Source organism: Ornithodoros turicata, chromosome 3 (assembly GCF_037126465.1).
Source record: "Ornithodoros turicata isolate Travis chromosome 3, ASM3712646v1, whole genome shotgun sequence".
NCBI lineage: Eukaryota > Metazoa > Arthropoda > Arachnida > Ixodida > Argasidae > Ornithodoros > Ornithodoros turicata.
Genome location: NC_088203.1, coordinates 15,475,385 through 15,497,569, shown reverse-complemented (window position 1 = coordinate 15,497,569; position 22,185 = coordinate 15,475,385). Strand labels below are relative to the sequence as shown.

Below are 22,185 nucleotides of genomic sequence, written 5' to 3'. Positions count from 1 at the left end.
TATGTGCCATCCAGTCCAAGCAGCACAGAATCGTGACCCAATATTGGCTAGACGTCGGCAAGACTGGTCCAATATTTGTCGTGTATTCCCAAGATTTATTCAATATTGCCTGTTTATGTGGTAAATGGCACAGTGTTTCCAACAATCTACCGCTAATGGCTAGATACTGGGCATATTGGGCTAATATTCCAAAAGCCCTTTCAATATTGGCTATGTATTGGGAATAATGACCATTGCTGAATGACTGGGAAAAAATAAAATTTCTAAGAAACACGTACGTTATATTGACGAGTTAATACTCCGAGCTTTTCCTCACTGAGGGGAGCAGGGCTCTCGAATTTGCGGAAGCCCATTCGACAAGCAATGTACAGAAAGGAAATGCCACTGCCTTTCTAAGTGAGCTTTTGGTCGATTATCTCATTTATGTGAAGTTTCAAGCCTAACACTGTATTTAAGCGCGTATATTCGTAGGACGTAGTCTGCACGGCATTGTGTTGTTTGGGAACGTATTGCCAACCGGCACTTATATATTAGTACATCAATTGACCTATATCTATGAAACCCGATCAGAACTGCTGCTAAAGCTGAAAACACTTGGCTGGGACAAATAGAAGATAGTGACAGGGCGTTGGCAGAACTAGCTGGCCAGTATCGGTTCCCAATATTGGTCCAATATGGGGTCAGGTTGGCATTGCCATATTGCGCCAATATTGGCAATATTGGTCCAATACTCGTGTGCTGTTTGGCTGGCGTTTGGTGACGAGGCTTAGGCAGTGTCTATGGTACACTCTTAAACCCGTACCTTTTATTGTAACTTTTAGAAACATGTAACTTCTATATAGACGTAGATTTCGAGATTTCTTATAGGTTACACCACTGTAACGTATATTTAGAGGTTAAAAGCGACCAAGGTCATGTCTTTACAACACGAATAGAAGTTACATCTCGGAAAAAACAAAAACAGCTTGTTGTAACTTATAAATGTACCCTCTACTCCGGCACTGTAACTTCTAAGCGAAATCTCCAACGATAATTTCTTTGTTAGTTTCTTATCGTTCATGTTCTTATCGTTTGTTTTCCTTCTATTTTTCAGCATAATGCCGCGTTTCAGCCTCCCATTCGAGACGACAGTTGAGAATCTACGCTGTTATTTTTTATCTGTTTCAGCGTCATCTATACGTCGACTACATGTTATCAATGCTGTATGAACACAGATTATAAGCTCGCAGTCTGGAATACTGATAGTATGTTTCTTTCTAAAGGGTGGAAAACCATTGTCAATGCCGCAACCACCAAGATTTCCGATTTCGCTGCGTAGCCGAGCCTGGTCTATGTCTATCCACACTGAGAGCGGTTGCCTTGAAACGCTTAACGCTCGTCGTCCGTCCGTTAACAAGTGTAATCTGTTTTAATCAGTGGTTTTCCTCGCGTTTATCATAGTATCGTCAGGAACAACGGAAAAGCTAGATGTCTCTAGCAAACAAGGATATTTTCGGTGTTCTCAGGGGAAAGTGTAGTGAGTGCGAAGATTGCAAAGAATATATAACCGAAAACGAACGTCACCACCGCAGCCCTAATTCACACACTTCATACACTGGGTAAGTGTACGTTTTGTGCTAGGTACGTGCGTTATTTTGATAGCAAGAGCTCTTAGCGCATGTTTGTTGTGATTATGGCAAGCGTTTTGCGGTCCTGCATATGAACGCCACTTACGCTTGCTACTTTTCTGCTCTTACTTGGTCGCTAAGTCAATACACCGGCGTGCATTTTGCGAGCTGCGGATATATGCATCAAGATATATAATTCGCAGCTTCCTACTCGTTGTATTCTTACGATATTCTAAGACTCAATCGCGGAGTGAACGCCTTCCTGCATTTATGCTGCTTTGTACCTTGTGCTTTGTACCGATTTGAATGGTGCCGTAATTGTTACTCTCATTGCCCAAACTTTTGTTCCCAGGATCCCACATGCAGGTTCACATATACCGTCACCAGCGCAATGCAGTACCTCACAAACTCGTCCCAGAGCGCCTCCAACGCTGATAACGCAGTAATGTAGTGTCTCCTGCGTTACTGTACACTCATATTCCTCAAGGTTGTGTGCGTTTTATGTAATACTGTATTGTCATTTGCGCTCGCCTCTGCAACACGAATGTGGAATAAATTTTTTTCTGCTGCAATTCTCCATTTCGTTGGGTCTGTTCAGCTTAGCAAACATAGGTCAGTTGTTTTGACTCGCTGGCTTCCTCACACTTTTATGCATTGCTTCTCACTTAGAAGATAGTTCTTTTTTCCACATACCTATGGTATAGCGATCATGGTTCCTCCTCACATCAGAATCGCACTTGTGCACAATGTGTCACCTCTAGCTATACTTCTGTTTTTGTAATATACATATGTTCAAGATCTCCTTTTCTGCGGGTTCATTTTGGTACCTTGGTGTGTTCTGTAAATGTCTGTCCATATCCCACGCACGGGGTGTTTGTTTTTATTCGCATCACACCAGCGCTCATTTGACAGGTGGGTTACGTTAATTTTCGCAAATTAACCCATCCGTAGTTACAAACATCTCCGACATTTCCTGACGCATGTGTCTGTAACTACGGACCGATTAATTAGCAAAAATTCACATAACCCACCTGCCAAATGAGCGCTACTCTGTTGCGAATAAAAATGAACATCCTGTATAAAAAGCCGCGCGTTGGCGTACCCTTTACGGGCAGGTGCTGGATTGAAGGCCGTAACCTCTAATTAGTGGGTTTCCTTGTAACTTTTATAAAAGGGGTCGCTCAGAGGGTACCTGGTAGCTTCTGAAATAGAGGGTAAAATATTGCGATTTTTTACCCTTTACTAAAGGGTACGGAGTTAAGAGTGTACGCCGTGAACTGTCGTGTGGGAACTCAGTTGCCCTCACAAACCTCCAGGGTTCTATAGGACTGTATGGACTTAAGGCCGTAAGTGCGCTCGTACGACAAGGAGGGTCTAGCACAGTACTGTTTGAGGTGCTCTAATCCCATGGTTGTATTGCAAACTGCCAACAAACAGGAGAAATTAAGGGATGATTAAAGGAAAAGGAAAATCATACCGTTACTCGTTATCGGATCCATAATATACCTAAATAAACAGTGAACATATGTAACATGATTTCGTGTGCCAAGACAGCGACAACAATGAAGACTATGCAGTCAAACAAATGTCGGCACAGCTGCTTGTGAAATCGGTTCAGGAGGGGCACGCCCCCTTCTAAGCAGTACGCTGCCATCACCACAGGCATTGCCACTACCGCCACGCAGTCAGTCAGGTGGAGCTTCCGTCGAAATAACCTACTCAGGCTCTACGAGTACGGCACAACAGCACGTGACGTACTGACCCCGCTGACTGCGACCACATACCTTATAAAGCTACCACAATTGAACTGTGTGCATAGCTGTAGCTTTATTTCTCCAAAACATGAGCATTTCTACCTGTCGTCACTGTGTTCTATGGGTCTTGCGAATATGGAAATTGTAAACCCTAGATCCAGCCACACATCTGCTAGAGACAGCACACAGCTGTCTGCAAAGGTGACTGTTGCGCAGACAGGTGGGCAGGACAGGAGAGGCTGGGCCGAAAACAGTCCATGTGGAGTTGGCCACAGGTTGGGGTGCCGATGAACGCAGATTTCAGCCTGTCATCCTTCAGCTACAACACTCCTACACCCCACGTTTTGGGTACCATACGGGAGGGCGCCTACCGCGGTGGCTCGATGGTGGAACCTGGCGGACACCTAATGTCATTGTCGCGTCTGTACTGGGCATAGATGCTGTTGGGAAAAATTGGAATTTGGGGAAAAAGGGCTTCGTGCAGTCAGCTTTCACGAACGTAGATTGCTGGGGGAACCAATGCACAAATGTTCAGCACCCTGAGCAAGCCGCATACGTTGATGGTTCCTTTTTAGCGGCTGCCTTTTAGCAATTGCGAACGCTTGCTTATCGTACCGTATCGTTAACTAGGTGGTTACCACGAACCAGCTAATGTCTCAATGATCCGTACTGCTTTCACAATTGCTCGTCGCGCCGAGCAAAGGAAGGAAAATAGCATATATGTGTTATACTTTATTCAGCCATAGTGCCGTGACTGCCGCCATCTGAAACAGAGCGCTTGCAATTAGGCAGGAACACGGATAAACTGAGGGCGTATCTGACGTACAGAGCTTTTCTCCGATCTTTATGAGCCTCGAGAAAGGTGGTATGCGAGGGCACGGACGCGCGTACACGTCTCGTTCTGTGTGGAAGGCAGCGAAGCAAATATCCGGGAACCACGACTTGAAGAAGGCCACCTGAAAAGGGCGCGTCAGACAGGCCGTGCAAAACAACAAAACAACGATGACAAAAAACGTGCCTTGGTGTCCAACATGTCCTCCGTCTCGAATGTGTACAGCGTGTTGTTTTCGTCAGCCTGAAGGTAAGCACTCATCCATTCCTTGTCTGGAGTTATCTTCACTTCGACCTGCCTACAAAGCTGCACACAGAACGCACAAGATGACAAGATACTTCAAGGCACGATTATAATTCGACAAAAAAGGCGGCAAGTGTCAAAGCAATTGGTTGTGCAGGGCAGTACGCCTTGCCCGTGCAGGGTATAGTACGCCCTCATACCCTCAGACCAACTCTTGGCCTCAGATTGGAGTGCTACTGGCTGTGCAGTTAAAGGTTGTCATGCTAGAATGCTAAGGGTCGTAAAACGATCCTCGACTCCAGTGAGTGGGGAAAAAAGTGCTGCTCCATTGAGGAGCCATTGAAATTCACGGAAAAACCGGCGCTAACCATACGGCATTCGAGGAAAGCACAAAGGGTTTCTACGTCACGTCAATATCGATGATCAATGTGAGCGGTGAGCTAGTCAAGTATCGTCTAAGAGTATGGCCGTAGGCCCTATCGCAGACACACCTCCGCGTAGTCTGTCTCTGCACCCTGCTTGCATGCGGCGCCGACGTTTCGGTCTACAACTTCCTGCCTGAAGACGAGGACGGCGAGATTGACGGAGACACAGACGCTCGTGTTGCCCGTCTTTTTCTTCAGGCTTTTCGCCAGCAGTAGGGGCTCAGACTGAAAGGCACAATCGCGGCGGTGCGTGCAGGACAACAGGGAGCAGAGCTTACCAGTGACAACATCTGCGTGGTCACGGATGGATAGCTGATCCTACACGAGGTGTTGCTAGGCACATGAATCGTCACGAGCACGAAGGTATCGGCCAACCTAAACGCAAGAAACATGCAACAACGCAACAAGTAAAAGAGCACACACTGACGTACTCCACGATCTCAGCGGGAAGTGTGGTCGGCGCCCCCAGCAGTAGCACGTAACTTCCTTGCCGGAAGCGATCAAGACGCTCACGAAGGACCTGAAGGAAGGATGGACATATGTTAAACACACAACCGACACAGTGAGAGCGTTCCGTGTTCCGGAAATAAAGTCCCTTTATAGCGAACGCCCACACAAGGCTGCCTTATAGGGCGGTTCTACTTTTGTCATTGGATTACTCGACGGGGCTCATACTAGGAAATCAAATTTTCGCTCATTTACGGGACTAATTAACAGATATATTAATCAACTTTTTAATTATTGACTTTAGGGAGCACATCGCAATTGCAATACTAAAGCCTGGTCACCGCACGATCCGCTCGAACCGCTGATGAAGCGCTAAAGTAATCTCAACGTGTGCTATAGACCGAAGTATTTCACTTTCACCTCGGCCGTACGCTGGAAACAGAAAGTGATCGCCAAGAGAGCGACGGTGACGTCGATATGTACGCCCTCACAGGAAAACGTCATACGCGATGCTGGCAAACCCTTATCGTGGTATGTTTCAGGAAATCTGTTTTCATTTCCCTTCTTTTCGTTCATTCATGCATTGTTCAAGCGACTGCAGTCGCTCGCATACCGAATCAGTCATTCCATCCTGCCGGGCACATCCTGCTGGTGCCCTTCCCCGGTACGATAAGCGTTGATATGTAGCGGTGATGCGCAAAGTTCTTGCAAGCAAATAAAGAAACACAAAATGAAAGAAAGATCGTGAAACATTGCGTTTTCTGAGAACGCTAAGTGAGGGCGGAGATGTCGACGTCACCGTCGCTCTTTTGCGGACAACTTGAGGTGCGCAACAGACGGGAGAACTGAAATAATTAAGTAATATAATAATTAAGCGCGCTGCGATTACTTTCGTGCTTCGTCAGTGGTTCGAGCGCATCATGTGAAGATCAGGCTTCAATATTACAATTGCAATGTGCTCCCTAAAGTCAACAATTAAAAGTTCATTGAAATACCTTAATTTGTCCCCAAACTGAGAATGAATACGGCTTCCTAGTAGCAGCCCCGTCAAATAATCCAATGGCGAACGTAAAAGCGCCTAAGGCAACTCTCCTTTTTATCAAAATTTGTTGCAGATAAGAGGAAACACCCTGTTCGAAGTAAAATAAGTTTATTTAGTGGGTTTATTTAGTGGGTAGTGGGTAATTTAGTGGGTAGTGGGTGGCAAAGATTATAATATACTATGAAACGTTTAAAAGAAAGGTCGACGTTGTGTGCATATTTCGATGCTTCTCGTTAGCATTCCACGTTGGGTTTACGCCTTATGTACGAGGGGTGTTCAAATTAAACTGGGACTTCTCCTGAGTGTAGAAATGGCTCGCGCTACTTTTTCGTCGTTTTCACACGCGACAGACCTTCGCGTTCACCACGTGGGGTAGCAGAATTTGCTTGTGCAACCTCCACTTGTTATTTCACCACCAACCACCACCATGAATAGTGCACACGCAGAACGGTGCCTGTATGACTGGTAGTTTATAGACCTGCTTACTGGTAGTTCAATTGTATGTTGTGGACTAACTCATACACTGCTGTGACCACGGACAGAGCAAGGCCGGCAGACTTATTATCGACTAGAGTAGCTTGATGAGATGTTGGTACATGAGTCGGAGAACACGAAGCAGTCGAAACAGGGACGAAGATAAAAGAAGACATACAAACAGAGGCTCCGAGACTTATTCTCGACATGCTTCAGCATGGTTTCAGATCGATTCAGCACCGTCGTCTATGCAAAATACTGTCCATGCTTAAGTGTGTCTCGCTGACACTGCGCGTGTGAAAAAAGCGATTGGGAACAGAGTAGCAGGACTATAGACCGGTTTATGACCGACCTCACCGATACGCCATGTCCACCTTCACGTGAGTGCGTAACAGGGTCCAAACTGACGCCTTATCAGATGATTGTAATCGTGAGTTTCGAAGGCCCGAAACGCCGAGCTATGCGCGCTAGACCAGATTCTGTTCTGTATTTGGACCTTGAGTTACAGTGAGTGTTTTAAATTTCGAAAATATCGTTAACGAAACTCACGAAAGTGTTTAATTTCATTAGTGATTAGGTCATGCTTTCTAACTGCACGAAGTGGTAGCGAGGCGGACGACTCTTTCGCCTTGTCGCTCCGGCGGTTGGCCCAGTGTCACGGTTGTGAGCGAAAAGGACGCGGCGTTTGAACTGAGACGTTTCGAAGTCTCAACGGTTGAAATGAGCACGGGATGCCGCGGTCGTCAAAGCTGTCTCAGTGATCGGTTTATATCCTTGTCAAGTACGTGGTGTGGTATGCAGATGTGGGATGTGTACCCGGTTCACAAACTACAAGACGACTGCTTGCAGCAAAGTCTCGTTTTGGGAGGCCGTGAGAACAAAGGGAGAGTGATCATGATAGGGTGGTCGGAGGAAGAAAAGCCTGCCCCTGCATGCCTTGTTGACGTAGGCAAGTATCCACTGAAGCTAGAGAGTAGGTGTTAGCTGCAGTTAGGTGCGGCTGCGGTGTTTATATCTGCGGCACTGTATGGGTCGTAGGTCAAGCATGGTTGTCGTTAACTGAAATTGGAACTTTGACGCAGTTGGTGTGTCACACATGGCGTCCAATCGCGTGCATTGGGAGGCGTCATTAAACCGATAGTGACCTTTTTGGTTTTACATTTTGGTTCCACCACAGTATCATTTTATGGAGGCTTCTTTGTAGGCTCGGCAAGTGACATGGAAAAATTTCGTCATGAATCTATCAGGAGGTTGTGATAATATTGACTGCAGATTTGCCGGTGATGTTTCTTACTGGACAGGTGTGGCATCTGAATTGCAGTTGTATTGTGGTGGACCTTAAGAAACTGCAAAGGAAGACACGAAAAATGCTGGAGAGGGAACCACTACCAGCAGATGAAATGGTGAGCCCATAGAGATAGGCTTCTTTCAACCTTTACGAACTTAACATGGGAGACACTAATGAGGTCGACAAATGTTCACAGGAGTGATAAAATAAGTAAGCGAAGTTAAATCCGCTGTACCAATTTGATGGTTATACAAGTGGTAGGAGTTCACAGTTCTGGACTACTCTAGGTGGAGCTTGCTCCAAGCTCTGGGGTGTTCCTGAGTGCTTCTTCCCTAAAACGCGCAAAGATCACGAGTGGGGGCAACCGAACAAGGATAGCTCGAGATTTGTTGCACCTCCTTTTCACTAAAGAGCAGCTGGTGGGCAAGTCATTCACTGGAAACCCAAGCGACGCACACAAAGTTGCGCCTCTAAAAGAAAAGGTAGACCCGGTCCACATGGGAGCAATTTTTGGTAAGCCTTAATTTCACTATTGTGTTTTGCATAGACATACGTTACCATTGCGACTACAGATTAGTGCCGCACAGCGTGCCCCGGTACAGAGTTCTCGAAAATCAAGCAGAGCGTCCGGACGTTCCTCCAACGATTGTAAGACCTGCCGGGCAAGATTGTCCACAGAGCTACTGTGCTTTGCGTATACTGCGTATACACATAATAAACTCATCGTGGAAAGCCTTTTGTATACACTTCGACCCAGACAACAAAACGTCGTCCCACAAACGGCCCAGGGATATTACTCTATGGATATTCAATATCCCCCCTGCATTCCAGAAATGTCCGTGGGTTGGCATATGCATGTCCCAGTGGTAGCCCTTTGGACATTCCCAGGAATATCCCACGAATGTGTCACGTGGATGTTAATGGCACTTAATGTACCTACCGTTATTTGATGTGTCCGCACCACCAGACAGTGCTCCAAAACTTTACATATACAGGGTGTTTCAGTTAAATCCTCGGGCTAAATAATTCGCGAACCGGTGCACCAATCGAATAACTTTCTTTTTTACAAGTATCTGTCCAATACCGCCTACAAGATGCGCACCGCGTGAATGAGCGGGAGGCGCTCATTATTTAAATAAACATGCAAATGAGTTTCGTAAAAAAGCGTAACTTCTAAAGCAGGGCGCTGTCGGTGTTAAAATGGGTACTACCCCTTTTGGGACCTTCAGTGGACACCTTTCAGAGAAAAATCTGCCACCGAAGCGGGTCATTTGTTGCAGTAATTAATTGGTTTCGGTTTACGCATTTTTGTCGCGGCTGGTCGCGGCGAAGCGCAAAAAGACGCTCTTTCACTCCCTTATCCATCAATGAATTACGTCCTTACACCAATGAATTACACCAATAAATTACGTCCTTTTGCGCTTCGCCGCGACCAGCCGCGAAAAAAATGCGTGAACCGAAACCAATTAATTACTGCAACAAATGACCCGCTTCGGTGGCAGATTTTTCTCTGAAAGGTGTCCACTGAAGGTCCCAAAAGGGGTAGTACCCATTTTAATACCGACAGCGCCCTGCTTTAGAAGTTACGCTTTTTTACGAAACTCATTTGCATTTTTATTTAAATAATGAGCGCCTCCCGCTCATTCACGCGGTGCGCATCTTGTAGGCGGTATTGGACAGATACTTGTAAAAAAGAAAGTTATTCGATTGGTGCACCGGTTCGCGAATTATTTAGCCCGGGCATTTAACTGAAATACCTTGTATACTGTACGGTGCACAAGTCCCAGGCGTTTCGTACATTTCGCTGCATTTCTCGATCGCCACGCAGACTTGCAGACACATGAGGACAAATGATGCGTAATAAAAAAGTGCCAGCCGAATCGAGTCAGTGTGTAGTGCTCTGGCAAATTTTATTTACCACGTCCAACTTTCAATTACACTCAGTTTGCGTGCCACTCTGGACTGGACTGGATGACACTCTCTACCTCGAAAGCATTTACTTCTCGGAGACTTCTGTTTCCCCTCACCGCATCTGAGATATGAAAAGAAAAACAATTAAAGCATGTCTGTACATACGTATACATATGGGTTGTCTTTTTTATCCGATTTTTAAACACATAGGTGCTGAAAGCTGCACAGGCACCATTTCTTCCAGTCTCTTCACACATGAAATACGGCACCTGCCAAATCAAACTGAGGCAAACTACCTGTGTTGAGTGCAGGGAGAACTGCCTCGAACGATCATACGCTGTGACGCAATAATTCGCGCCCGTACTCGAAATTGTTATACAGACCCACTACAAAAACCACGCCTGTGCAGTTTTCGTACCTGTTTCATACAGATTCGATATTATTGTGTAAAAGAGAATGCAACCCACTTTCAATATTTAGCACAATCGTGTTATTGCTCAGCTTTCTAACATCCTGACGGAAAGGAGCAGGAAGTTCTCAAAGCGAAAATGATACCAACAAACAATAACAAAAAACAGTAAGAAATATTACTGACAATGCAATGCCACCAGTACTGGCTTCATAGGAGGTCAGCAAGAGACGCCGTAACGAATGAGGCTGCACAGTCGATATAAGAGTATGTGTAACTATGAAGCATTTCGGTATTTGTGAAAAAGTTCATATGGGAAGCACAGACGGCAATGCTTACGCTTATTAACGCCAGCCGCCACTTGTTCCAGTAAGGACCGCACCCAGAAACGCCTACAAGAGAGGTATATTTGAGAATTACCTTCCTGTTGTAGCCACACAAGGCACAACAAGCGTCAGTGTGTACTGGAGATCTGAAAACGAAACAGCGCTTACGGTCATGCATATATAGCGTGCGCGTTCATAGTGCGTCTCCATTTCACACCTATCGCATTCAATCGCATAAAGGACCGCACCCAGAAACGCCTACAAGAGATGTATATTTGAGAATTAATTTGCTGTTGTAGCCACACAAACAACACAACAGCAAGCGTCGTGTGTATCTCTAGGCGAAACCGCGTTTGCGTTCATAGTGCGTCTCCAAGTCACACCCATTGTCTTGAATTGCGGAACGCAATATCACTGTGTTAGTTACTACGTTATTACCCAGCAGTAAACACGCACTGACTCTACCTCATAAGGACACCAGTATTTCTTCGCTAGCATTCCTATAGCGGCAGAAGATTGTTTAAAAATTGGCACTCTGAACAATGTGGTTACGACTTTATGTAAACAAACACTGCATTTGCTTTCTAAGGCTCTGTATCTGTACGTCATGTATACGATATAGTATGGAATACTTACTTTCAAGAAAGACGAAACCTCTGCCTTTGCGTCGTAATAAAGCAGTCCAACAGCCGCGTCCACTCCCGCGTTTCACATCAACCAACTTCAACTGAATGAACTGCGTCTTGACTTGGCTTCGTCGCCGAACAGGCAACCGCCGTTCGTCTTCCGGCTCGAAAATTGTCATGTGACTACAGCCAGCGCGAACCCCACCACTTGCCCCTCGACATTTCCTTCCCCCACAGGAGGGCCCGACCGCGGTGTTCTCGATGCATTTTTTGGACATATCTTTGTGGATGCTACCGGAAATGCCGTCTTCAGCAATCTTCGAACATTCTTTGGATATATCTTTGCGGGCCTTCACATGGAATGCCGGCTTCGGCAATCTCTGGATATTGTTTGGACATATAAATTTTGTCGTGGTTGTCTGGGGAATAGCAAAAGCCTTATACACTGGATATACAGAATGTCCAAAAAAGGCGTTTCTATTGTATACGCAAAATGTATACAGTGTATATAGTAGAACTTTATACACTTGTATAAATGTTCATAGCCTATTTTCATAAGGGTGCTACATGAAAATTTGCGAAATCCATGATATGGGGACCAATGTGTCCTTGTTCGGGGATTGTGAGGCACTCTTATGCTGGCTTCTTTTGTGCCCAAACAGTTTCGTTGCAAAGCGGTTACCGCTGTTATTTTTTCTGGTTCTGCTCCGGTTCGGGTTCAACGGTGTCATGAAAATTTCGGCTCTGCTTCGGTTCGACACCCTGGCTTCTGGGTCATGTAACGGGTCAATATTAGTGCATGTGCTTGGCCAGAAATCAGTCTCGCGGCTAATCCCTTCATTTATGATTCTCTCATTGCCATGTCCATGCAGCAGCATCCACTTACCTTCATAGTGTGGAAAGTAAGAAGGGCGTCTTCCTTGGACGCGAAGAACACTCCCACTCCGCCTAACCGATGCTCTTGTAGCCAGACTGGTACCACATGAACGAAGTTGTCAACGGCGCCTGCTTTCGTCACGTTAACAACAGACTGGCTCTCGATGGAGACGATGAACCTGGTCGCAGGAGGCTTCATCAGATTCTGGAACTCTGTCCAAGACGCATCGTCTGCGCAGCCCCGTCGAATCATACAATATGTGGTCGCCACGCAAAACGCCACGAATACCTGATATAGACAACCGTTTCGAAGCAACGTCGTAATCCAAGCTCTGGTAAACGAGGTAGTCGCACAAGTACGACGGGTAATACTGCAACGTCTTGATTGGCGGGGCAACGAGGCAGACGAGACGAGCTGAAACCATGAAATGTTTTCGTTTTCCGTGTTGATAACGGAAACGACAACCTTACCCTGTATGCTTGGTTCTTTCGCAAACCTCCTATGATCAGTTGCAGAAGTAGTTGTAACGACATCTATGACGTAGAGGAATTGTAACCAGATATGATAACCAATGAAGAATCAGGCCAATGGGATGCACTTACCCGCCGTCACATGGTCAAATCCTGAGAAAAGAAGGAAAGAGATTCACAACTCAGTATTAGAAATTCGCCATCACTCTACGATCAACAAGACATACCCCGTATATCCGGAGGAACGTACTCCACTGGACTATCTGAAAAATGAGGCAGTACGCGTAGTAATCGGGCAATAAACACCCACGCGCAGTATATATGCACTGCACAATATAACTTACTCAAGGCCTCTCTCATTTGTTTCATCCGCGTGAAGCTCACACGGTGCGGGCACACCCCACGGGACGCCTCGGACTCCACGTGAAAAGCACCGATGCAGGCACGAGTGGTTAACTTTCGAAGCTCTAACACCTGGAGTGGAGGAACGTGGTGACGACCCTGTGTTACTTACGTTACTCCTGCAAGTACTAACTTTCTCTTTGAGGCTCGTCTCGCTTTCGTAGGTGATCAAATTAAACTTATCCTTATAGTAGACGGGATACCACGACGGATCCCCCTCCACGCCGATCCTCGGCGGAGGACAGACCTAGTGAAAAATGAACCGTCTTAGCACCAGTCGCATCTACCAGGTCAGGACTATAGTTCTGCACACCGAACTACATTCTATATCGATATTGAAACATTGTGCAAAACATAGTGAAAGTGCATAGTAAAAAACGAAACGAGAATGAAAGGAAAATGATTGGATTGGATTGGAAAGAGAAACATGGAGAGGTTAGTTCCGACCCAGTCAGAACTGGCTACTCCACAACGCGTTTGTGGGTGAAAGAAAAGAAAGAAAAAGGTGAGCTACGAAAAAGAGAAGAACAAACAAACAACCAAAAACAGGAAACAGGAAAGGGGTAGAGTGGGTGTAGCAGGATAAAGCATAAAGGAAAACGGGGGAAAGGAAAGGGGGAGACGTTAGGCGAGAAACACTCACTGCACAATGTCAGATATAGTGCGGACACAATGTCGCCGATGTTGTCAAAGAGTGTCAAGCAAGTTCGAAGCGGTAAGGAAGTCTACAAGAGCGCGCAATGTCGGCACCTGGTGTTGGGCAGGCCATCAGCCTAGAACCTTCCCAATAGAGAAAGGGCGATTTTCGAGGCGGGCTAGTGCCGCCTCAAGGGAAAGACGATGCGCTCTGTATCGAGAGCAGGCTTCGATAACATGCTCTGTGTCCTCCAATACCCCGCACTCAGAACAATTCGGTGTGGAAACCTTCCCAAGTTTAAAGATGAGGCGGCCGGTATATGGCACATTGAGACTAAGCCGGTGAATGATGGAGGTAACGGCCCGGGGGAGCGCTGGGGGCATTAAAAACTGCAGGTCTGGATCCACTTTGTGCAGTAGTGAGTTAACTGGGACGCATCGACGCCAGTGTTCCCCGCTCAGACGTTTCACTACTGCGTTTATCGTGCTCTTTGCATCCCCTTTTGCGAAGCAGACGGGGTGCGTGCGAACGCCACGCGCTAGATGGGCACGCCTGGCAGCTGCGTCCGCAGCCTCATTTCCGTGGACACCGCAATGGTCAGCGACCCACTGCAACTGGATGTCATGTCCCCGTGATACGGCAGAGGTGTACACTTCAAGGACGTCATACTTCATTGCAGACAGACATCCCTATCCTGTAGAGTAGAGAAGGACTTGTAGTCGTAGTGAAGGGCTTTAGAGTCGGTGTAGATGGACCACTGAGCTGGGGATGGACAGGATGCAATGAAGAAGCGTGCAAGAAGAATGAGGAAGCGTCATACAAATCGCGTGCAGTTCCGCCGCCGCCGCCGCCGTGCGGTGTGAGTGTCTTGCACATCCTTCAGCTGACAACTGCGGGATCACATAGGCGCAAGCAGAGCCGGAACGCGTCGTTGATGCGTCGGTGAAAACCTGAAACTTCCCTCTATCGCTGTCAAGCACGGCCAAGGTGAGCTGCCGTAAAACAACCGTCGACCCAGCTTTCTTTGGGGGACATTCCAGGGAAAGAAAATGAAACGAGTACCAAAACCATTGTTTCCTCGCAAATAACCAGTCTAACGTTGTTTTTGTAGTAATTGCCAACACATGAATCAAAATATAAAAGTATGTGCGCAACATAAAAGTAAAAGCGCAACATCGCCCACAAATCGCAAGCATGTCGAAATGACATCGGCAGCATGTCGAAATGGCATCGGGCCAATGTCCTGACTCGACATCGGCCCAACGCTGCGCGATGTTGCAAAGTGTATGTTGGGCCGGTGTCCGGGGTGTCGGCAGGAGGGCATCGAGCCGACGTAGGCCGTAGCCTACATTGGGGTACTGCTTGGAATGGTATATCGTTCTCTGCAACCAATTTTGGGGACCTTACTCTATCGGTGGTTCACTGATGGGGGATGGTGAAACACCCACACGGGACAGAGTGGCAAATGAAACAGACTTTGAAGGGCTTCATTAGAATGTTCTGTGTTCCTTCAATGTGTCTCGTTCCATTGGCCCTTACGATATGTTTCGTTCCGTTCCTCCAGAAAGAGTAATTGCCCATGTCTCCTGCCACTGCACCACCACGAGGTGCAATAACGTGCGTTATGTCATACATGCCTGGCCATAGTTGTCCATAACCTCTTGTCGACATGGGGAACCAAATGTGTCATTCGTTCCCTCTAAGGCGAAACGCAAGACAGCCATGTTGACCGACTTGCAAATCACCTTGTCCTGGTGCTGTTTCATGCTCTCCACGGCACGGTCAGCCTGCATTTAGATAAATCTGTTGAAGTGCTTCAAACCATACCCTTGAATCACGTACATGACCCTCGAAGAACATGCCGCTTGGGTAGCTCACACTACACGGTTCATCCTTCAGAAGTGTGTGATGGTTGGCATAGACCAGGATGTCCACAGTCCTATGTATAAAAGAATGCGCTAGCGCTCAAAGTGGTCTATATAACGCGGGAAACAACTTACTGGAGAATAGTCTCCAAAACGGTCTGGTTTGTGAAGTAGGTCGGAGAGGCACCGAAGATAAGTGCGCCATCTACTCCGTCCGCTTTCATAGCAGACCGATAGAGCTGTAATAACCCGGGCAACACGTGAACCAGTCCGTACGCAGTAACAAAGACGTGCACAATCAATGGTCTCGCAAACGGCACGTTACCGGACATCGAGCTACAAGAGCTGAGCCTGTTCCGCACTATTGCGTTTCAATGCATCCCTCAGCGGTGCGTCTATCTGTGAAGCAACTTAAGCCTCAGTTTTTCGTTAAGTTCGACATTTTTGGACGGAGGGACGCAAGAAATCCGGTGGTTGCCGAGGTAACCGTGCCGCCGCGTGCACTTATCTTCTTTTACTTTATGTAGTCGGCTATAAGCATTTTCTTGTATAGTATAGTAGCAAAAGTGCGGACCCATGCGACCGTCACATATGGACGCTGACGGACGGACGTTAAATTTTGCGGACCAGGCCTTACCATCGAGTTAACAGCCATTCACACACTACGGAACGCCGATACATACACCAAGTTGGTCGAACAACCGGTGCTCTCAAGGGAACCCTTCCCGTTATTGGTCAGCCCTGTGCTGACTACCAACATGCACTAAGAATATTGCGTCCACCTGCCACCTACCTACGTTGTTCTCGAAAGTTGCACACTCCAGACTTACTTGCATTATGACCGCCCACGGAAGCAAATTTTCGTGCCGCTTGTCTTTGACGACAACGGCTCCCGCGCCCAAGTTATACATGAGAAACATCGACGCCGCATTCATGACCATAGTTCCCATTAGATCCTTGTCGGTGTTTGTCGCGTTCAGAAGGCATTCGCTGTCAAGGTTCGCAGCGAACTTTGCGTTGCTGCGCTTGCCTTGGAGACTTTTCTTTAGGGCTAAGAAGGTCTGCCACTCTGAACCTGGTAGGGATCAACAGATAAGCCGCGGGCGGGAGCCCACATGGATCGTGTCTACACACTCACCTATTATTTGAATGTTTACACCCTTTGTCAAGCAGATTGCATCGTATATGATGACATCGCAAGCTTGTTCCGGAAAGTTGGCAATGACAGTGAAAGGCGGGGAGATGAAGCATAGCATGGTATCTGTCATGAAGAACCATATGAGAAACTGTAGAAAGGTAGAAAATCCTGCTAACCGATGAGGATGTGTTGAGGAAAAAACCTTCAAGACGGGAGCCGCTGATATTTCTAACAAAATGCGCCAAAACTTCTCCATAAAGGAATGAAGGCCGCCTTTACCTTGACGGGAACGGGACCCACGCGTTGAGTCACCTCTCCCTCTCAAGAAGAGGAACAACGCGGGGAGGCTTCGGATAGGTCTCAATCTCTCGCGGTGATTAGAAAAATGGTTTGAGAAAACCAATGGAAGTTCCCCCGCAGTATCGGAAGGAGAGGGACAGCGTGAACTGCGGTTTGTTTCGCTCATATGTCACGAAGGACGCAACGGATGAACCCCGTTCCTTTTGTGTTTGCGTCAAAGTAACGGCACCTTTGATTCCGCAAGAACAATTCTTTGCCCTTTAGTGCCCCTTGAACAGACATCCATGAAGAGCAGTCTCCGCGCGAAATGTCGGCGGGTCTCGTCCTGAAACTCTGACCATAAGGCAAAGTGATGCGGCTAGAGAAACGAGAAGGAACTATATCAGTCGTTTTTCCTTTTGTTATGTATATGATGACACCTATCAAGGGCGTGACACTCCGACTGCAGCGTCGAATCATCATCATCAAAAAAACTTTCAGTAACTTTCGGGAGCTTTCCATGCGTGAGACTTCTGGTGCTGACAACAGTAGCAAGACAAAAGGGGCCGAAGAACACAAAGCTGCACCACTACGATAAAGCTCTTCCAGGTTTTCAGAAAGTGAAGGTGAAGTCCGGAAGAGCTTCTAGAGGCCCGTGAAACAACCTGAACGTATTTACCCCTCCTCTCCCCCCCAAAAAACAATAAGCAAACAAACAAAGCAAACAAACAATAAGTGAAAACATTTCTCCGGACCACTTCCAATTTCCTCCTTTCTCGTTCATATTGCTTTCGTACTATTTCTTTTTAAGATGACGTGTCGATAGTAATGTCCTCATTATCTGGCGTGTTCCTCAAGACCGAGGAAACATTCCTTCTTCCTTGTGTTGTTCGCCCGCCTCTTGCCGTGTGCCATCCGTGTCGTTGGCGTTGTCACTTTCAGAAGCATGAACCCAAACCCAACAACTCATGCCACCATGCACAATACGGAGTTTTCAATTTCCTTGTCTACCCGAAAGCAAGCTGATGTGCCGTGCTTAAAGGGGCGCTACAATTAAAACCCGAGTTCACTTCAAATTAGGCTACACTCTATGTTAATTTCATAGTTATTATAATTCAACACTTTGATTCCGTTTCCAAGCTACAATCTGAATTATACCGGACTCTTTCTTGCTTCGGTGGAGCAATTCCGGAGCAGTCCCGGTTAAAAACAGTGCGCGATGAAAAGCGGACTGGCGTCGCTGTCCAAAGGACGTGAAGATAAATGCTGTCAGTGGAGCTCCATGATAGTTAGGAGTTGGCAGTCAGGAATGGAAGTTTTTTGGCAGTCAGGAGTGGAAGTTTTTTGGCAGTCAGTGGAACATTCGCGAAAACTGTCATGGGTTACAATTAAGTGAATCGGTATTGAAAAATGCAGCAGTGTGCATCACGCCGCGCATATACGCACTACGACCGTACCCGTTCCAAATCCGACGTGTAGATTGGCGACCAATGAAACAGCAGGAGAAGCGCGCGCATGTACCTACCGCGCACTTCTGCTGCTGTTTCATTGGTCGTCAATCTTAGCATACTGGGGATCCCATTCGTTGCTACCAAAGACAGTTCTGAGTTTTTCGTCTAAACGGCAGCGTTGCGTGAACTAATTTTGACTGAATGGCGCTAATTGAAACTCGGACTTTCACTTAAGAGCAAGTTGTTTTTGCATTTTAGTGCCCCTTTAAGCCTGTGAGCCTGTTTTCACCATTATGAACGATAACAAGGATCATTTGCTTACTTCCAACAAGTGGACCACTTGTGAACCTCGGAGCTGTCACTTCACCCTTAGCTGTCTCTGCGGTTGATTCTGTCACAGCGGATGGCGCTGCCGAGGATGGTGGTACCGTGCTAGCAGTATGTGTTGGAGTAGTTTGTGTCGTGCTTGCAGTACTGGCCTCTGTGGTTGACATTGTCGTCGACCTGGTAGTCTCAGTTGTTGTAGTCGGCTGATCCGCCGGTGCTACTGTGGTGGCAGCTTTGGCCGTAGCGCTGGCTGTAGCGCTGGCCGTAGCGCTGGCCGTAGCGCTGGCCGTAGCGCTGGCCGTAGCGCTGGCCGTAGCGCTGGCATCTCTCGCTTTGATCTTACCTACGCAATGAAACAAAGTAAGAAGGCCGTACATACCTGGTGCGTCATTACCAGTTGTTCCACTGGTTGAGGCAGACACACTGTATCCGTCTAAAATGAGTGAGAGAGAGAAAGAGAAAGATTGAAATTGCACGACAGACGAAATGTGGAAATAACAGACCCAGTCGAGTTCGTATAGCGTTCAGTCTGGAGAAGGCTGGATTGCATAGGCCCGTAGAGTCTTCGCAGTCGGCGCAGAACGCTGCCACGCAAGGGTCAGGGATCTTGCCATAATATTCCTGCATCTGCGACATGGAAGTTGCGGTGCGGAATATGAATGATGTGCCGTGGAACAAGCATCATTTATTGAAGCAAGTATTGATATGAATGACGAGCTTACCCGTAGCAGCACCGTTTCCTCATTTTCAAAAGTAGTCATGTGCGTTTTATTCGAGTAATAGACAGCATTGGCATCCACGGATGTTGTCCCAGATGTCTTTGCACAGGTCTGGAGGGAAAGAGCTCGTGAGCTGTGGTGGCCACAGTATAAGAAAGAAAGAAAGGACCCTAAGCGTCTCGGATGATCTATCGGTTGCGCATTACCTGAGCATAGTTTTTATAAACTTGGCTTAGGCAGTAATCTCCCGTGCTGTGCGAGTCCTCACCCAGCAGTTTGTAAGTGATGACAGCCAAATTAATTGGGGCACAAATAAGCGCACGTAGTTGGTTGGACTCACGCCATCGAAGAACGACGGAGACAAAATCGTTCTGAAATAATTGCAAAAATACACGTTAGGACGGCATTCAAGATGTTACGTATGTCCATACGTGACTTTTGTCAGCGACGAAGGCCTGTAAAGCTGGAGTACTTGTCGGAGGTTCAATAGTGCAGTGCCGCGTCGGAATATGCTGAGTCATCATGATGAACAGGTCTGCGCCACTGCAACACATTGCACGTTATTGGGGAGAACTCGAAGACACTTCTCCGGAGGGCTTACAGGGCAAGACCGTAGAATGACCTTCCGTCGCGAAGAGGAACGCTGCCGACAATCATGTGGAACGGTGCCGGCTCTTTCCCTTCCAGTAAATGGGCTACCACAGCCTACGTTCATTGAGTGCCATTGCAGAGGTGCTGGATCTCATATCAAATTTGTTACCTTACCCCGTGGACTGTCACTACATTGGCCGTATGCTCAGGATCAGTAAGGAATATGCCAAAAGCGGCCCATCGGTCATCCCGTATAACGGCAGACAAACGACGTGTGAAGGTGACTAGCTCAGTTGTGTCCGGAACCCAAGCGTCGTCGTATGTGGACGAGTCCAGCGTAAGCACGAGACGAGCATAACTGTGCTGGACTGCAAGGGGATAATTACATGTTATGAACAGCATAGAGAGATCAACTGGAACAACTGGATAGTATCGAAATTAATTCTGGAAGCAATTATCTGTATGTGCATTACAGTACTTTACAGTACTGGAAGCAACAACGTGATAGAACCAACCTAATGGTTTTGTAGCCTTAATGGTGCGTGTTACGTAGTCGTAAGAGCCTGGAGGATACACGGTGTAGTCGCAGAGAGCAGTGGGAATGCGGGCCACGTCATCCACTGTGGCGTCCAGACCAGAAAGGCAGATCAATGTGGCTGTAATGAACGTTAGAATCAGGTTCCGCCAGCGTGTAACAACGGGTCATTTGTTTTAAACGTACGTTTTTGTAGGCCCGAAGATGGCACAACTGGAGAGGAGGAACAGGTTAGAATGCCGACCATTGGAAGCATCGGAAAATATATACCTGTGCTGTGTGCGGTCCAAGATGTGCCTTTCGAAGGTGGTACTGTGGATGGCGATTGTATCGATGGCTTTGTAGACTGCGCTGTGCTGTGTGTGGTCCGAGATGTGCCTTTCGAAGGTGGTACTGTGGATGACGCGACGGCGCGGTGAATCGAAGTTTCGCGGATTAATTTAATGAGCAACATATGTTCCGTACTTACCTGAAGTAATATTATCACTCCGTTCTGTAAAACGTTTGAGTTACAAACAGGCACAGTTACCTTTGAAATGCTGCGACAGAAAGTCCAAGCGTCCCAACAACCAGTAGAGCGCAAGTAAATGGGTTTCAGTATGGGATTAACAGGGAAGCGTAGGGATTGACTACTGGGCTACTCAGTCTTATCGCTTTCTAAGCAAACAAGCCATCCAACACAGTTCATTGCGGCACAATTTTCTGCAAATGCTTATTCTCAGTGCCGGATTTAGGGTAGGGCAGACGGGGCACTTGCCCCGGGGCCCCCACCAGTAAAGGTCTTGTCCAAGGGAAATCTGTTTTGCATGCCTGCAACGGAAACTTGGTAAAAATCTGTCCTCCGTCCACGCATATCGACCACGAATAACACATTTATTTCACTTGTCTACGAAATGTTCAAAATATGACAAAACCTGACTGCTGAAAAATATCGGACTAGTGTGCCACACGGTAGCCGTCCTTTAGAAACAAAACGATGTCATTTATAGACATAATACACGAATACATAGAATAATACATAGAGTACACGAGGGAGCCCCCACAGCACAGTGCTCTGGGGCCCCCACCACTGTAAATCCGGCACTGCTTATTCTGCAAATGTATATTGGTCGATGTATTTTCCGACAGGTTGTATGGGATCCGGACAAAATGTCCCCGGACAAATGGTCCCCGGACAAAACGTCCCCGAAAATGTCCCCGGACAAAATGTCCCCAGATGCCGTCCGGTTGCACAGCCGTTGGTACCTCAAATGTGACATGTTTTTCATGCTATCAGGTGCAGGGTTGATTGATTTAAATCAGCCAGGTTTAAATCACCGATTTTAATCGCGATTTAAGTCATGAATATTAATCAAGATTTAAATCACCTCCCTTATGTTATGTTTGAATTCGAATAGTAACATAAAACTGGAGACGCTGGGGAAGATGAGACTGAGCCTGGAAATGAACCACAGCCTGAAATATATTATACTTACTGCTACTACTATTACTTATGCGCAAACAGCGTCAC

At 47.0% G+C, this 22,185-nt stretch overlaps 1 protein-coding gene across 4 annotated transcripts in view; it reads right to left on the bottom strand.

Annotated features, from left to right (window-relative positions):
• Nucleotides 1–4,078: 4,078 nt before the first annotated feature.
• LOC135388194 (uncharacterized) overlaps nt 4,079–22,185 on the bottom strand; it is a 98,397-nt gene continuing 80,290 nt past the window's right edge. For all 4 annotated transcript variants that reach the window (XM_064617582.1, XM_064617584.1, XM_064617583.1 and 1 more), the window contains 30 exons: nt 21,145–21,168; nt 20,946–21,068; nt 20,862–20,888; nt 20,656–20,796; nt 20,315–20,508; nt 20,151–20,254; nt 19,981–20,092; nt 19,756–19,920; nt 19,553–19,660; nt 19,334–19,457; nt 19,225–19,263; nt 18,826–19,173; nt 16,774–16,896; nt 16,466–16,710; nt 15,771–15,874; nt 15,613–15,709; nt 15,408–15,557; nt 13,267–13,380; nt 13,076–13,205; nt 12,959–12,994; nt 12,864–12,884; nt 12,732–12,794; nt 12,550–12,675; nt 12,271–12,491; nt 5,293–5,381; nt 5,140–5,236; nt 4,928–5,086; nt 4,380–4,499; nt 4,188–4,317; nt 4,079–4,125 (listed from right to left, as the gene is read on the bottom strand). In XM_064617582.1, the coding sequence (XP_064473652.1) occupies nt 4,094–4,125; nt 4,188–4,317; nt 4,380–4,499; nt 4,928–5,086; nt 5,140–5,236; nt 5,293–5,381; nt 12,271–12,491; nt 12,550–12,675; nt 12,732–12,794; nt 12,864–12,884; nt 12,959–12,994; nt 13,076–13,205; nt 13,267–13,380; nt 15,408–15,557; nt 15,613–15,709; nt 15,771–15,874; nt 16,466–16,710; nt 16,774–16,896; nt 18,826–19,173; nt 19,225–19,263; nt 19,334–19,457; nt 19,553–19,660; nt 19,756–19,920; nt 19,981–20,092; nt 20,151–20,254; nt 20,315–20,508; nt 20,656–20,796; nt 20,862–20,888; nt 20,946–21,068; nt 21,145–21,168 (3,566 nt within the window). In that variant the 3' untranslated portion in view covers nt 4,079–4,093. The remainder of the gene's footprint in view (nt 4,126–4,187; nt 4,318–4,379; nt 4,500–4,927; nt 5,087–5,139; nt 5,237–5,292; nt 5,382–12,270; nt 12,492–12,549; nt 12,676–12,731; nt 12,795–12,863; nt 12,885–12,958; nt 12,995–13,075; nt 13,206–13,266; nt 13,381–15,407; nt 15,558–15,612; nt 15,710–15,770; nt 15,875–16,465; nt 16,711–16,773; nt 16,897–18,825; nt 19,174–19,224; nt 19,264–19,333; nt 19,458–19,552; nt 19,661–19,755; nt 19,921–19,980; nt 20,093–20,150; nt 20,255–20,314; nt 20,509–20,655; nt 20,797–20,861; nt 20,889–20,945; nt 21,069–21,144; nt 21,169–22,185) is intronic.